At 38.5% G+C, this 15817-nt stretch overlaps 1 protein-coding gene across 1 annotated transcript in view; it reads right to left on the bottom strand.

Annotated features, from left to right (window-relative positions):
* The window catches only part of adamts9 (ADAM metallopeptidase with thrombospondin type 1 motif, 9), a 129779-nt gene that overhangs the window by 94986 nt on the left and 18976 nt on the right, over positions 1-15817 (bottom strand). The window contains exons 5-16 of the mRNA XM_007895184.2: positions 15089-15172; positions 14845-14969; positions 14195-14235; positions 13085-13190; positions 10961-11107; positions 10571-10712; positions 9033-9137; positions 6463-6611; positions 6124-6305; positions 5867-6003; positions 5636-5753; positions 5314-5409 (exon numbers count right to left, since the gene is read on the bottom strand). Coding sequence (XP_007893375.2) covers positions 5314-5409; positions 5636-5753; positions 5867-6003; positions 6124-6305; positions 6463-6611; positions 9033-9137; positions 10571-10712; positions 10961-11107; positions 13085-13190; positions 14195-14235; positions 14845-14969; positions 15089-15172 — 1432 coding nt within the window. The remainder of the gene's footprint in view (positions 1-5313; positions 5410-5635; positions 5754-5866; positions 6004-6123; positions 6306-6462; positions 6612-9032; positions 9138-10570; positions 10713-10960; positions 11108-13084; positions 13191-14194; positions 14236-14844; positions 14970-15088; positions 15173-15817) is intronic.

The raw sequence follows: 15817 nt of genomic DNA, 5'->3' as shown, positions 1-15817 counted from the left end.
TAAGTTACTTTTATTGCATTAGGAACTTCATCATATACTGTTTGTTAACTTCTGTTAGAAGTAACTTATCGGAAAAAGCTAGAGGATTACAACAGTTTCAATGTTACAAGTTTACAGACTTTTTTTATTTGCACTTTTTTAAACTGGCAGGTACAAACTAGCTCATTAACAGTACTTTAGAACACTGAACTGCTAATACATTTACAAATTGCAGTTTCATTCCTTGAAGTCACATGGGTTCCTCCACATAATCCCTTTGCATTTAATTGGGTTATTTGCAGAGAAGCAGTAGTAATTTAACGAGCTATAGTTTAATCAGACTGTAAGATTAAAAATACTCATGCACATATGAGCATGCTTACTTGTGTCTGAAAACCTACATTCCTCACCATTTGCACCCCAAAAACAATCTGCAGTCAGGGTAAGTGCAAATAAATTAGCGGATCAGAACTTCCACCACATTTTGAATTAGCATGGTTTGTTGGGCTAGAGTAGCTTTAATTTCTCCAACTAAGTTTGAAAGTTGGTTATAATTCCTTTTGCAGAATAAAAAGCATGGTGGGAAACTTTTTTGTCTGCATGCCTGTGCATATAATTGGAATTTCAGAATTCCACTGGTGAGCCAACCACCTGAAAATTACGTTTCCAAACCTGAAAATTGACCCTTGACATTATGACCGATTCAGTTCCTATAAATCACGAGATTATGCTGGGCTGAATTTAAATAAACTCACACAGTTTGTAATTTGCTTTTGCACTGAAGGAGGAATCCTTCAAAAGTCACCCAGTATTATTGGGTACACTTTATTTGAGGAAAATAAGAGCTCAATTGGTCAGATGAAGTAAAGGGCTTAACTTCAGCTCAACTGCCTTGTTTAACCAACCACACATTAAGATAGAAGAGAGAAAAAATAGTTTACATCAGGTCTCTTTCAAACTACTTTTGCAGAAAATCAAATTGTAGTGTGTTTTTAAACCATATACAGTATCAAGATCATTATTTGCAACATTTGGAATGAACACTTGTATCATATTAAGCTTTTTTTTAAAAAAGCCCTGCAAAATTCAGCTCCTAAAATATTGCTGTGCATTGCTAGATTATAAAGGGACTAAATTTCAAGAAATTCACATCGTTTGTAATTTGCTTTTGCACTAAAGGAGGAACCCTTTAAAAGGCACTTTGTGTTATATTACTTTTATAGTACTGTAAAAGTGTGCTCACCCTACCTTCCAAATAGGAAGTAGTTTTTCCTCCCCTTTTGTTAATTATGTTCCCATTTTCAAAAATATTTTACACAGGTTTAATTTGTGCAATTCGCTTATTGCTGATTCCTGCAATTTAGACATATTTTAGCACTATTCCACCAAGAAGGAAATTATAGGTAAGCTCCATTTTCGCTTTCAAATATAGCTTCACCAGGCTTACATACAAGCATGCTGAAAACACATTTAAATCCCATCGATCATTACAAATATAATTGCACTTCCTGGCCATGACGCTCAATCCTGCATAGATCTACAAGAACAACGTAAATTTTCCTGGTGACTTTATTGTGCCTGGTCGATCTGAAACAAAATCTTCCTTGAATTCTTTATTGCATGCTATTGCATGCACGCAGTTTAACGTTTCACAAATTTGTTTATTTACTACATATGTGAATTTTGGCGGTTAGTAAAAATGCATAAACTTTACACAAGTCTCAGTCAGTCCATTGCACCTAATTATTACATTATTACCATAAAACATTAATAAACTTGCTGAATGGGCTTGTAATTAGCAAATAAATTTCAATATAGATGAGTGTGAGGTGGTACATTTTCGTAGGAGGAATAAGGAGGTCACATACTGCCTGGAAAATCTAAATGAGGTAGAGGAGCAAAGGGATTTATGGGTACAGATACACAAATCACTAAAAGTAGCGACACAGGTTAATAAGGCCATAAAAAAAAGCAAAGCGTTGGGTTTCATTTCTAGAGGGATAGAAATGAAAAGCAGACAAGTTATGCTAAACTTATATCGAACCTTGGTTAGACCACACTTGGAATACTGTGTATAGTTCTGGTGCCCGTATTATAGAAAAGATAGAGACATTGGAGAAGATGCAAAGAAGATTTACAAGGATGATACAGGAACTGCAAGGTTAATTCCAATCAGGAAAGGCTGAACAAGCTTGGACTCTTTTCTCTTGAAAAGAGAAGGGTGAGAAGTGACCTAATAGAGGTCTTTAAAATTATGAAAGGTTTTGATAGGGTAGAGATAGAGAAAATGTTTCCACTTGTGGGGGAGACTAAAACCAGGACCATAAATATAAAATAGTCACCAATAAATCAAATAGGGAAGTCAGAAGAAACTTCTTTACAACAACAACATTACATTTGTAAAGCACCTTTCACATCGGGCAGTCGTCACAAGGTGCTAAACAGTCCGGTATCAGGACCTGAGCTTGGGTGGGGGGGCCAGGGTTGGGATGAGGGAGGACAGAGAAGTAGGAGGGCGGCTGAAGGCACGGTCGAAAAGGAGGGTCTTGAGTCGTGCCTTGAAGGAGGCAAGGGAAGGAGCAAGGCGAAGAGACTGCGGGATGAAGTTCCAAAGGGTGGAGGCAGAAAGACTGAAAGCCCGGCCACTGATGGTAGGGTGTGTTGGGTGTGAGACATGGAGCAGGCCGGAGCCTGCTGAACAGAGGGAGCGGACAGGTTGATAGGGGGTCAGCAGGTCAGAGAGGCAGGAGGGGGCAAGGCCGTGGAGGGCCTTGAAAGTAAGGACGAGCATTTTGAATGCTGAGGGATGGGGAGCCAGTGGAGTCAGCCGAGAGTGGGGGTGATGGGGTCACGAAGCCTGGTGGGGGAAGAGGACAGGAGCTGCAGAGTTCTGGATGATCTGCAGCTTGTGAGAAAAGAGTTTGGAAGGCCAACAAGGATGGAGTTTCCGTCGTGGAGCCTTGAGGTGGCAAATGTGTGTATGAGAGTTTCAGCAGTCTGAGGGGTGAGGCAGTGGTGGAGTCGGGCTTTGTTGCAGAGCTGGGAGAAGGCAGAGCGGATCATGGCATGGATGTAGGGGAGAAAGGACAATTGAGGGTCGAACAAGATATCCAGTTTCCTGACTGGTTCAGTGAGGTGGAGTGTGCATCCGTGGATGCTGATGCTGCCAGTGCCTGAGGTGTGGAGGTGCTGGTGCGAGCCAATCAAGAGGGCCTTGGTCTTGTTGACATTCAGCTGTAGAAAGTTGGCTCTCATCCAGGACTTGATGCCAGGACGTCAGTTGTCCTGGAATCGAGGGTGGAGACAGAGAGATAGAGTTGGGTGTCATCCACGTACATGTGGAAGTTGACCCCATGTCTGCGGATGATGTCACAAAGGGGGAATATGGAGAGGGTGAAGAGGAAGAGATCGAGGACAGAGCCCTGAGGAACACTGCCCAAGACTGTGCGGAGGCTGGAAGAGAAACCATTGGCAGAGACAAATTGGAGACGGTGTGAGAGATAAGACCTGAACCATTCAAAGACAGAACCTTGAAGGTTGAGATGAGAGATGAGGCTTTGGAGGAGGATGGAATGGTCCACGATATTACCTAGAGAGTGGTGGGAATGTGGAAGTTGCTACCACAAGGAGTAGTTGAGGCGAATAGCATAGATAATAATAATAATAATAATCCTTGCATTTGATATAGCGCTTTTCACGTTTTCTAGACGTCTCAAAACGCTTCACAGAATATGCTGTAAAGTGAATTGACCGTATATTTGTGGGCGAAATACCAAATGCATTTAAGATGCATTTATGGGGAAGCTAGATAAGTACATGAGGGGAAAAGGAATAAGGGAAGGTTAAGCTGATAGGCTTAGTTGAGGAAGGGTAGGATGAAGCTCATGTGGAGCATAAATGCTGGCATCGACCAGTTGGGCCGAATGGCCTGTTTCTGTGCTGTATATTCTATGTAATTGTATTGATTGTGCACTGGCTACATTTGCCACTTCAGTCATAGAAACATACATGAAAAGCCAATTCAACAGAAGAGAAGCCTTGTGGAAAATCTTTGATTACAAATTCAGTCAATGCTTTCCTTTTGTATTAAAAATCAAAATAATCATTGATTGGAAAATAAAACATTCACTGGCTAGTGCTCTTTAGATCATGGCCAACCTGGGGATGTTAAAATGTGAATTCAAAATCTTGTGAATGCTGCATGCACAAGTTTGAATGTTTCACTTTGCAAGCCAAGCTGTAAATAATAAATTTGACTGTAGAATGCAACAAACCTGGTTTCTTTGGGAAACAGCCACTTCTGCTGGTTGATTTGAACGGCAAAAGTGAAGCAATGTCAAGAGAGAAACTTCCAAGTAAACCAGTCTTTTTTTTGCCCTCCAAAAACAAATAAAACACTGTACAGACTCCGTAAGGCACCACATAAGGTCACTTAGAGGGTCAATTTAATCCAGGGTACAAACAACTTTGGATGCACATCAAAGTAAACTGGTCCATATAGACAAGAAAAATAAAAGGCATATGATGTAACAGTAAACTGTAAAACAGCAGGAGCTCATTATGCATGCCTCTGTATTAGCAAGCATTAGTGGACAGAATCATGAAACGAATGATCCAATTGGCTGAGACAGCAAGCAATAATGCGTGGTAAAAGCCTGCATTCCTAAAACAATTGTTATCTAGGAACAGAATTAATGAATATTTCAGCTATGCCTAGTGGCCTTATTCCAGCCTACAGCATACTGGAATAGGCATTATTATTTCAGTGTCTGTTTACTCAGCAACATGTTTTTTTCAAAACTGTTTAAAATTTGCCACAAGGGCGGTTAATACTATACAAGGCAATTTGGGTTTCCAGTGATGTGATAATCATGGTATGACTGCAGCAAAATCAGAATCAGTATCAGTTCAGGAACAAACATTGCGAGTGACCAACATAAGGAGGTGAAATTCCACCTGGGTCTATATCAACTGTTTATGTAGCATTTCGAAGCATCAAATTTTGGCAAATTCTTACAGTCAGTATTGAATTTGAAGATAGTATGGAGACAGTATTGATTCGGCAAGTTCTTTTAAGAAACTGAAAGGAACCGGCTCCAAAGATAAAACTGAAGTCAATAATTTGCCAAATTCTACACAATCTGAAATGCTACATAATTAACACTAAAATCAGACCCATGTGGAATTTCTCCCCCATAATATGCAATACATTCACATGTACAACAACTACTACTACTAGTACTTTCAGTTATATAGCGACTTCCCAGTGCAGTGTCCCGGAGCACATGTAACAGAAACATTGAAATTATTTAATTCTATTACAAATTAACTTACCAAGGTAATTGTCATCCTCTGGTTTCCCTGAATAGCTGTGCTGTCGCACGTCAATATTTGTAGCACCAGCTGGTATTCTCACTACTACGTTATATCCTGAGAAATATAAAAATACATCCTGATTATACAGCAAGTAGGAAGGGAACAGAACATTTTAAATTGCATTCCCATCTTTTCTATGAAATCATTGCATTAACTTTGTTGTTACATAAATGAAATTACAGTAACAACTTGCACTTATATAGGATAATGTTCCAGAGTGCTTCACAGTGATGGAGTTGGACACGGAGTACAGGAGAAGGGAGAAAATTGCAATTCTTACCATAATGAACAGTATTAAATGTGCCTGCTAAAGTTTTGCATGAAGAATTATCGCCACCACAAACACCACATTTGTCTCTTCTTGCCTTTGAATTTAATACATGATCACATCCGGCTTGCTGTAAAAATGAAGAGTCAGTTATTGCAGAGCTGCAGAACGGGGGGAAATATTTGATAATTTTAAATAAATTATTATTTAATATATGCAATATATTCAAAGTGTCTTTTGTACCCGGCAAAGTCCTTGAACACAGATGTCATTGGTCTCTGGTCCACAAAGTGTGCCATCAATAACTCTGTCCCTGAGCCGATAATAGTTTGTGGTTCCGGCCACTCTGCAGAACAGCTTGCAGCGGTCTTTCATCAGAACTGAAAAGAAAACATTCTTTACTTAATAATAGTTTAATGAATAGTTATGGGTCATTAACCTAAATTTAAATGTGTGGTTTCTCGCTGCTTCCCCCACCCCCACAACCTGGAAGTACTCACTTCCACTGTATTTAGGAACCCAGCGCACATTTGGAGGTAGGCCATTAATGTTGAAATGTTTTCCATCGAAATCTGCGCATTGTTCTTCTCTGAAGTCCCTCCTTTGTTTTGGACAATGTTCAGTGTTGCACGAACGAAATTTCATCCTTCGACCAACACAGTATTTACCTCCATTTCTGGGCCTACAGTAAAATAAATATTCTTCTGTTACCAGAATGGAATAAATAAATCAAGTGCTGTATGTGATTATAGTTAGAATACCATCCAGATTTAATGTTATTCCAAGGTGGTACTATAAGAATATTGGAACTATTAGTATAACTGAATCATTTTGCTTACTCTGGTTTGTTGCATTCTCTAACTGCAGTTTTAATACCACCTCCACAGGTTCTAGAGCATGAGCCAAATGGACTCCATGGTCCCCATGTTCCATCTACTGCAGAAACTTCTGATGGATCCTTTGAAATGCAAACACCATGTTTGCAGTGCTACGGAGAGACAGGGATTAGACAAAAAATTAACTTGCGTCTTTTGAAAGTGGCAAAAAAAAATCATGATTCTTATCTTCTTCAAGAGGTTCGGTAGCCACAATAAATTCTTTGATATTCATTCAGTTTAACTGCATCGAGTCACTTTCAGATACAGCAAGCTAGCAGAGCAAGAGGTCGCAGGTTCAGGCTCGTAAAGGGCAATTTCAAGACAGACCTCAGGATATTATTTCTTTGTACAGAGTGTATGATTGGAATGGATTACCAGGAAGGATGGTAGAGGCCAAGATGTTGGGACTCATTCAAGAAACTGCTTGATGCTGTATTGAGAGCACAGTAGGGCGGGTGTTCTGGAAGTATGAGATCAAATGGGTTGAAGGGCCTTCTTCATTTTAACTTCATTTGTGATCTTGTGTGATCACATCATTGAAAATTGCACAGATGTTAACCCCAACCCCTTCTGAATGCAGCACAATGGTTTGTCGTAATCCTTGTCCCGTCCACTCCATCATCAGCAGCCGTGCGAGACTCTGGAACTCTCTGCCACTTTGCTCATCTTCAGATCACACCTGAAGACCTTTCTCTTCCTCAATGCCTACAGTCACTTCCCTTCTCTCCCTGACTTGGCAACAAGATCCGTCACTGTAAAGCTCTCAGAGACAGTATCCCGTGCTATATAAATGCAAGTTGTTTTTTTTGGTTGAAGTTGGAGTTGCCTCTATGGAGGACAAGTAGTTGCATAGCCTTCAGCTCGTGCCATCAAAGTAGCCTTTTATGCAAGTGGGATCAACTCTGTGTAGAGTCAATAATTTTCCTTAAATTGTTAATACCACAATATGTGGTTTCAGTACATGTAACTCAAGCCCTTCTGATGCAATACGTATGCATGGGCAAATTCCAGTTTTGATTTTCCAGAACTGACTGCATAGATTGATCTTTGCCTATGAGGGCTTGTATGTTCCTCGCAATGGGTTCTGCTGGGACATGGTAATTCTGTCCTCAGCGCCATCTTGAACTGGCAGCACAGATTTTAATCTCTTCTTGCTGTTATTCATTGCTCCACAAGCTTGTGGAGAACTTTACTTTCCTGTGCCAAACATTCCTATGGCTTAGTATGAAAAGTTAGGAGTGAGAATTTGGCCTTAAAGTGGCGAATTGAAGGTAATTAGTCTACAGGAATTGAGGAGCTCAGCAGTAACCCTGCATACCAATTGACATAATCACGTAATTTCCTTCACTTCCCACTACATAAGATACATTTTCTTAGATATCATGGCTAGTGGCTGACTGGCAGTTTCTGCAAGTTATATTTGTCAGCATCCAACACATCTATTATTTTGATTGTACATCAGGGAACTAGATTGCAGGTTTCTTTTAAAAAGGCTTCTGGTGTTCAGAATCCTCAGGAAATGCAGAATGTTAATCTTGCAAAACAAAGATATTTTAAAAGTAAACATATTATTACATTTATAGTCACATACAGAAAACTGACCTCTGTACCACAACTAATGATACAGTTATTTACTTGATGATGGCAAGCTGCACATGTAATCCTACGCAAACCCACATGAATACCTCAGCTGACACGTGCAGCCCATGTCTTTGACATCATAGGTCTAGAAGTTGCTTGCAGGGGATAAAGAGCTTTTCTGTTCCCATTTATGTATCTAACCGCTGTGGTATTTATGGCCCATAGTAATAATTGGCTCTTAATTATAGTGTACTAATGTGTACTATAATTATTGGGAACAACTATAACTAAAATGGTTATATTCAACCAAAGAGATGAGCTCCAGCCAAGGAGTCACAGAAATAAAAAGAACCTATAGTGGGACTGTGCATTACCTAGAGCCTATCTCTCTCTGAACATCAGCTCCCAGTCCAGACCTGACCACCCCACCTCTCGATCTTCCATTTAATTTTTTTCCTTTTCTTTGAAACATGCAATTTGCTTTTACTTCCCTTCAAATGTAAGTGTAATGCTCCTACTCATTCAGCCTCTGGCTTCTTTTTTAACCATACTAACCACACAGTCTTTTCTCCATCACCCTTTACAAGCAGATTTCCTTACTTGTAGGAGCAATACAAATGTAGATGACGATATAATGGAAAGGAAGATAGCCACTGCATCTATATGGTGGGTTACTTGGATCAGGTTGAAAGTTTAGAAAGACTGAATGCCCCGAATGATTTTCTCTGCCACTATGGCGACTTATCCATAATACATGGAAGATAATGAATTAAAAAAATTACAAACAAAATAATTTTCTAAAATTAAATTGATATGAACAACAAATGTGTTATATGAAGATATATATATATATGAAGATATCTTGCTGTACCCGCTGAAAAATATCTAATTATCACTGAAAGTTTCCTGCTTAAATTCATCTTTTTAAAAAAAAGGTTTGAAGCATTTACTTTTCCAGGCTCACACTCTGTTCCATCTGCCCAGGGCATATGTTGAGTCCTGCAACCTCTTTGAACTCCTTCAGTGCTTGTACACCACAGACGTCTGCACTGTGTCTATGTAGCAAGGAAAAATGGAATTGAATCTAAGGACTTACATTCTCATGGCATTTATTTTAACAGTAATACATGTTTCTTATAAGCAGAAGGAAAGTAACAATTTATCACAATCATGAGATTTTGTTAAATACAGAGAAGTACCGTTTTCTCAGTAATGCTGAGTCTTTCCGTAGCAAAACTATTTACTGAACAATATTTCACCAATCGGTAATTTCATTTTAGGAACTGGCTGTCAGGGCAGTTGAAAGAAACAGAGCAAGAAAAGTTTACATTCAGCTCCAGTAAGCATTCAGTTTAGTTTGAAAACTCAAGTTGCTCATTGAATGAAAAGTCTGTCTGAAGAACTTAATATATTATCTGCTTCTTTAGCAGTGACATAATCTGAAAATGAATGTATAATTCAGAAACTTGACTGCAATCCTGTAGCAAAAATGGAATGGACACTTTTCTGCGCAATTAAAATAGTCAGCCAATGGGCAAGGATTCCTCCAAACCCTAGGGCATTTCACTGCTCTTTTATGGCCTAAATAAATCAATTCTCAGAGTTGATCATAAATAGGGAGCAGAATTATAATTACAGTACAGTTATATTTATTTACACAAGTCTCCTGATGTACTGGAATGTTTTAATTATAAAACAGAATAAAATAAGCAAAGCCCACTCTGTTGGGTCAACATTATCCGAGGGATGTTTTGGTTAAAATTCTTCATTATATTATTAGATTCATCTACTCATTAACTTTCTAAAATAATCTCTTGGCAACAGGATTTACAAGTAACAAAATCATGCATTAACTAACTGAATAATTGATTAAGCAAGTTCTAAAAACTTTTTTGCAGAAAACTATTATTGCAAGCAAATCCTAACTATAATATAATAATTCTTGCATTTGATATAGCGTCTTATGTGTGTGAGACGTCTCAATTTGTATAGCGTCTTTCACGTCCCAAGGCACTGGACAGACAGAGTTTTGGACCCGAGCTGGGGATTAGGATTGGGGAGTGTGGAGGGCAGGGGGAAAGCAGGGAGATCAAAAGATTTTGTTAAAAAATCCAAAAGGAGGGTCTTGAGTGGGTCTTGAAGGAGTCAAGGGAGGGGTTGAGGCGGAGGGACTGAAGAGTGGAGTTCCAGAGGGTGGGGCAGAGTGGCAGAAGGTCTACCCGCCAATGGTGGGGAGGGCGAGACGGGGGACGTGAAGCAGGCTGGAGCCCGCTGAGCGGAGGGAGCGGGCAGGATGGTAGGTGGTTAGGAGTTCACAGGCGTAGAGGGGAGCAAAGACCATGGAGGGCTTTGAAGGTGAAGACCAGGATCTTGAATGGTATCCTCTGTGTGATGGGACCAGTGAAGTTGGTAGCCCTTTGATTCGTCTCAAAGACATGATGAAGCACTATAATCAAATGCAAGTATTATTATTACACTGCTGACTTACCATATAAGGGCACACCTGAGAACCAAGTCCAAAAATCAATTCACATTGTTTGTTAACATTATAAATCTGACCAGGGAGTTGATGAGGGAGGGTATATGCTCTCATCACAGGCTCATCAAGCAGACATTCACCATATCCTGTGCTAAAGATAAAAAAAGAAAGTGATTTACAATATTCAAATATTGCATCTATTGAATCCTGCCCAGATATAAAACACACAAATCATATAGATCCCAAATTCCAACACAAGCAAAATTATAAGCAAAAGGCATTCAAACAAACTACCTACAAGTCTAAAGGTGATCTTCAATACTTCTAGCAGTAAATTCACAATTAAAGATAGACAGTAAATGATACACATGTACTTAGTATGAAATGTTGACAACGTACTCTAAAAAATCAGTAATGTATCTCCTGCTACATTTTGACCACATCCAGGGGTTGGTGTCATAATTCAGTGTTGAAGCCATAACATGTTGTTGATTTTTGCCACCATCTTCTTTGCACTTATTGCTGTCATCGTGAGGCATGTTAAATCTGGTTAAAAACAAAACGTGTCAGGAAAAAAAAATTCCAGCCAATCATTTAAAGCACTACTGTATATGCAATCAAGTTCGAATCATTTCATTTACTGAAGCCTGGGACATGATAGTCTTAATATTTTTTTAAATCACAACTGATAGTTCAATTAGAAACTCCAATGGAAAGCGTGTGGTACACTGCCAATTCAATAGCCATGTAATAATATAGATAATAATCCTTGCATTTGATAAGAGTGCTTTTCATATCTTCCGGGACGTCTCAAAATGCTTCACAGAATATACTGTAAAGTGAATTTACTGTATATTTGTGGGCAAATCACGGCAGCCAATTGCACACAGCAGTGTCCCACAGACAGTCGTGACCAAATTGAGTGGTGGCCATAAGCACGGTCGAAAGAGGAAGGTTTTCAGGCAGGACTTGAATAAAGGGAGAGAGGGGACAAGGCGGAGGGATTGAGGGAGGGTGTTCCAGAATTTCGTGGTATAGTGGCTGAAAGCCTCTGTAAAGGTTTTGAAGTACACCCACAGGATGAGAATTTGTTATATCTCTCATACAGTAGTAAAATTTCAAATTCTGCTACCAATTGGTATTGACTTACATCAGAAAAAGCAAGTTTAAAAAAAACTGAAACTACACTTTTTTTTAAACCACTGCCCTACCAATCTCTAGCTTCCTCCGAGTAAGGGACAGGAAGTTGTTGCAGGCACTCTGGAATCTCAGTTGCAGGAGGCAAGAAAATTTGGCAAATGAGTGTAAATTAAAGCCAGCTGAGGGCATTGCAGTTTAGTCTTTGATATTCACACGAGAGACCCTGAATACGATGCAGTTAGAGAGGAAGTGTGAACAGTTGCTTTAGTCTTCACACCTTGTTCTTTCTGCCTTTCCACCCACCCTCATCCATAGCCCCTTAAACCACTACAATAGCCCCTCTGCAGAAGCAGATTTCGACTTGATCTGGTATAAAAGTACAGTTCTATCAATACAGTTCACTAAAACAACTGTGCCACTACTACCAGTATCTGCTAAAATGGCAATATACTTCATATACATTTACATACTGTATCACTGGTCTACAAATCCAATAGATAGAAACTTTTGACATGGCTACTTAGATGTAACATGTGTTCTCGTAGCAGCAGATAAACAGCTCCCTAAATAATGTCTCAAGTTTTCAAGCAGCAAACCACAGTAAGTGTTTTTTTAAAAAAATACAAGACGGATCATTTTGCTAACTGGTCTCGTGTCTGCTTTTTTTGTCCCCTTTCAGTTGTCCGAGAGTCTCTCTTCCCAACTTTCAAGGAAAAAAATACTCAAAACCTATTTTGTTTGACGGATCATTGTTCCTATTTATGATTACAAATGAAATGGTTCAGCCTGCAAACGTTCACTCCCGGTGAAGAAAGCCTGATCAAAGTACCAGAAGGTTTAAGGCGTCAGTGGAAATGTACATCAGTACTAGTCAGTTCCAACAGCAGAGGTGAGAAAACTGGAAGTGATAAATTAAAATGAATTCTCAGTGGCTCCCCTCGTTTGAATCATCCTCTGGCATTGATCACTCAGATCACCATACAATACAATTTGACCTAAAGACTGAGGGTCACACAACTGGGACAGAACTTATGTATTTTAAGATTAATGCTAATATTATTTTAACGTGATCTTAAAAACTATTGAAACATCAATACATTTGTAAAAGACTTTGCATTTACTACATAAATCCAGACTACACGACTACAGAAATCCAGCTTCAAAGTTGAATTCGATTTCAACATTTTGCCAGATTCTCAATACTCTGAAATGCTAAGAAAGTAGAGAAAACCTACAGCCAGGTGGAATTTCTCCCCAATAAATCTTAAGAAAAATCAAACACACAATGAAATCTAGGTAGTAGTGCTGCTGTTACAATATCACACACAGTTGCAGGTACATATGATCTCAATATTCTTTATTATGAACCTGTAAAAGACTTACACATGCCCAAGTTCATGAGCTATTGTGAAAGCAGTACTTAGTCCGTTATCTTCACTAATGGAGCAACTTCGATATGGGTCACACACAGTACCAAGTTCAGCCAAACCTAGAAAATAACACAGAAGAAAATTCTCACCAAACAGATTGACGGATCATTATGGTGAATTCCTTTAACTTGAATACAATATGGTTATTCAAAATGCAATTAGATGCCCATTTGAGAGAGTTAATGCTCTAAAAAGAATGAATTTAAATGATCAAAGAAAAGGTTTCAATATTTCTCCCCTCAAGGTGCTGATTCTTTGCTGGTGTAAAGTTTTACAGACACTAGTCACCCACTGCAGTATCTCACCCACATTATGGTTATTCTTCATGTGTGAGGCTGGACAGTGAGTTCATTCAACTATGGAGGGGGAGTGAAGAGGGAGTGGGGGATCACAACCTACCCATTTCCTGTCTTCACACAATGTTCACACAAGAGTACATTTTAAAAGGGGTCATTTGAGAATGGTTAATGACCAGGATGTTATTTCCTCTTCTTTTCCCAACTGTTGACCCACCTAAGATCAAATAACTCAGGATAGACCAGGATTTGAGCCAGCAAACCTGGTCTGCATGGCTTAGTGATACAAAGGCAAGCCTTTATCCATTCGGCCATAGGAGAAGATAGTCACGGCTTTTTCTTATCCTCAAATTTTCTTCTGTTAGTATAGGTTCAGAAAATTATGTTTGATAGTTATTTAAATATACAACAGAGGACAATGTAGATTACTATTGCCAATTAGTATATACAAATAATAAACTGTTCGAAAGAGAATGATATGGAAACAAACATTTTAAAATGTTCCTTTTTCATTCCACACTTATCCATAGCAATAGGACACGGAGGAGAGAGGGCTGTTAGCTGGAAATACCTCTCTTAACAGAGTTTATTTTCTTTTGTGGCACGCTTATAACTAGATTAATGATGGCACCTAAGTATGAATGTTAATTAAGTCTAGGATTTGAGCTCAGGACTCCATCATTCTAGTCAGATGCTCCACTACTGCAAACACGAAGGCTGCTAATGAGAAATTCTGACAAAAGAGACATAATACAATCATAACTTACCCAATGTGTCACATTTATCACGAGCTCTGCAAATGTCTTGCCTAAACAAAAACACAAAATATTGAACTCAATGTACTTCACTCATTCTTTTTTCAAAAACAGATCAATTCTGTCCTCTCGTTGAGAATATCTAACTGTATGCATTTATATGGTTATAGTGTTTATTTGGGTTCTCTGAATTATGTAACGCACTGATAAAAAGCAAAAGATAGGTCAGTCATTTCTTCACCATGGATTGTGCCCAGCCACGATACTTTCAAGGTTGAATAGTTTCAGAACCTCATTGCCTGGGCTCACACATGAAGAATGGCCATTTGGGCAAGAAACTAGACATAACTAGAGCCACTGGAAAACACAGTAGTGTCTGTATCTTTGGAAAAGTGTGTGGTGTGTGGGGTGGGGGGGAGGGGGGCAGGAGTGCGTGAGAAACTAAAGACAGAGGAGGGATACATTGCACTGTTACAAACATTTACTCACACACTACCTGTTGATTAAGAAAAATGGCCAATTTGTGTCATTTAGTGCTGAATTTTGATGGCAAATTTGCACAGTGGCTTCATTTTGTCGTACAAGTGCATTGTAGATTGCTTAATAATTATTTCAGAGAGAAAACGTTTTTTAATTAATAGCAAGAACATTTTAAAAGTTACCTTGTGATAAGTACTGCTGTGTCATGGTGAGAATGATGGGTTTCATCTGGATTATTCTGTTTTTGTTGCCATATACAAAAGTTTTTTAATGTTGTATGAGCATTGAATGATATGGTTGGACCTTCCTAAAGACAATATAAAAACAGTGTGAAATACCTGATTGTTACTTTAAGCGTTGATATTGTTTGTGGGAAAAAGCGTGTGAAACATGTAAGACAAATGTTTGATCAAAATGTTGTTTTACCTGTTCATTATTTATAACAACTAATTTCACAACAACTATATTTATGAGATTTCCAATACTTGGATCTTTATATATAGCAGCCACCTGTAAAAGGAGAGAAAATAATTAAGCTCCAATCTATGGAAGCAACATGAAAATAGTATGATTTGCAATGGGCAATTTTTAGTAAATGTATTGAGAAACTTATCTGCATCTAATTTTCCAAACCTAACTCTCTGGATGTGTTATCATCTGAAAATTCTGACATACTTGATTTTGATACATACTAGTGTTCAAATTACTTATAAAAATAGTGGTATTAGAATCCCCTTGAAATTCCTTTCCTTTTTTTTAGCAATATTATCCTCATTGTACTCTTTACACTGCTTGGTATTATTCAATCCATCTTTCTAAACCTCCCTGTCCTGTTCATTTCACGAACAATTTAAAAAAAGTTTTGCTTTCTCCTCCAATGTTTTCAACAACATTTTTGGTCAACCAAGCTAACATTATTTTCTGCATATCAGCTTACCACTACAGCAGAATTTTAAAAACAATCTAAATTGAATGAACTTCTAAGCATATTCAAAAGAAAACATTTCACACCAGAAAGGCTATAATTATACCTTCATAACTCAAGTCATCTAGAACAGAGATTTTCAAACTAGGTTCAGCATATTGTCAAGTAAATGTTAACTATAAAAACATTAAATATTTATGTGATTAAATCGTATCAGCATAGTCTTTTGC

The sequence above is a fragment of the Callorhinchus milii genome, unplaced genomic scaffold (genome assembly GCF_018977255.1).
Source record: "Callorhinchus milii isolate IMCB2004 unplaced genomic scaffold, IMCB_Cmil_1.0 Scaffold12, whole genome shotgun sequence".
In the NCBI taxonomy this organism is placed as follows: Eukaryota; Metazoa; Chordata; class Chondrichthyes; order Chimaeriformes; family Callorhinchidae; genus Callorhinchus; species Callorhinchus milii.
The sequence above is the reverse complement of the archived record's forward strand: the minus strand, read 5'-3'. Positions and strand labels throughout refer to the sequence as shown.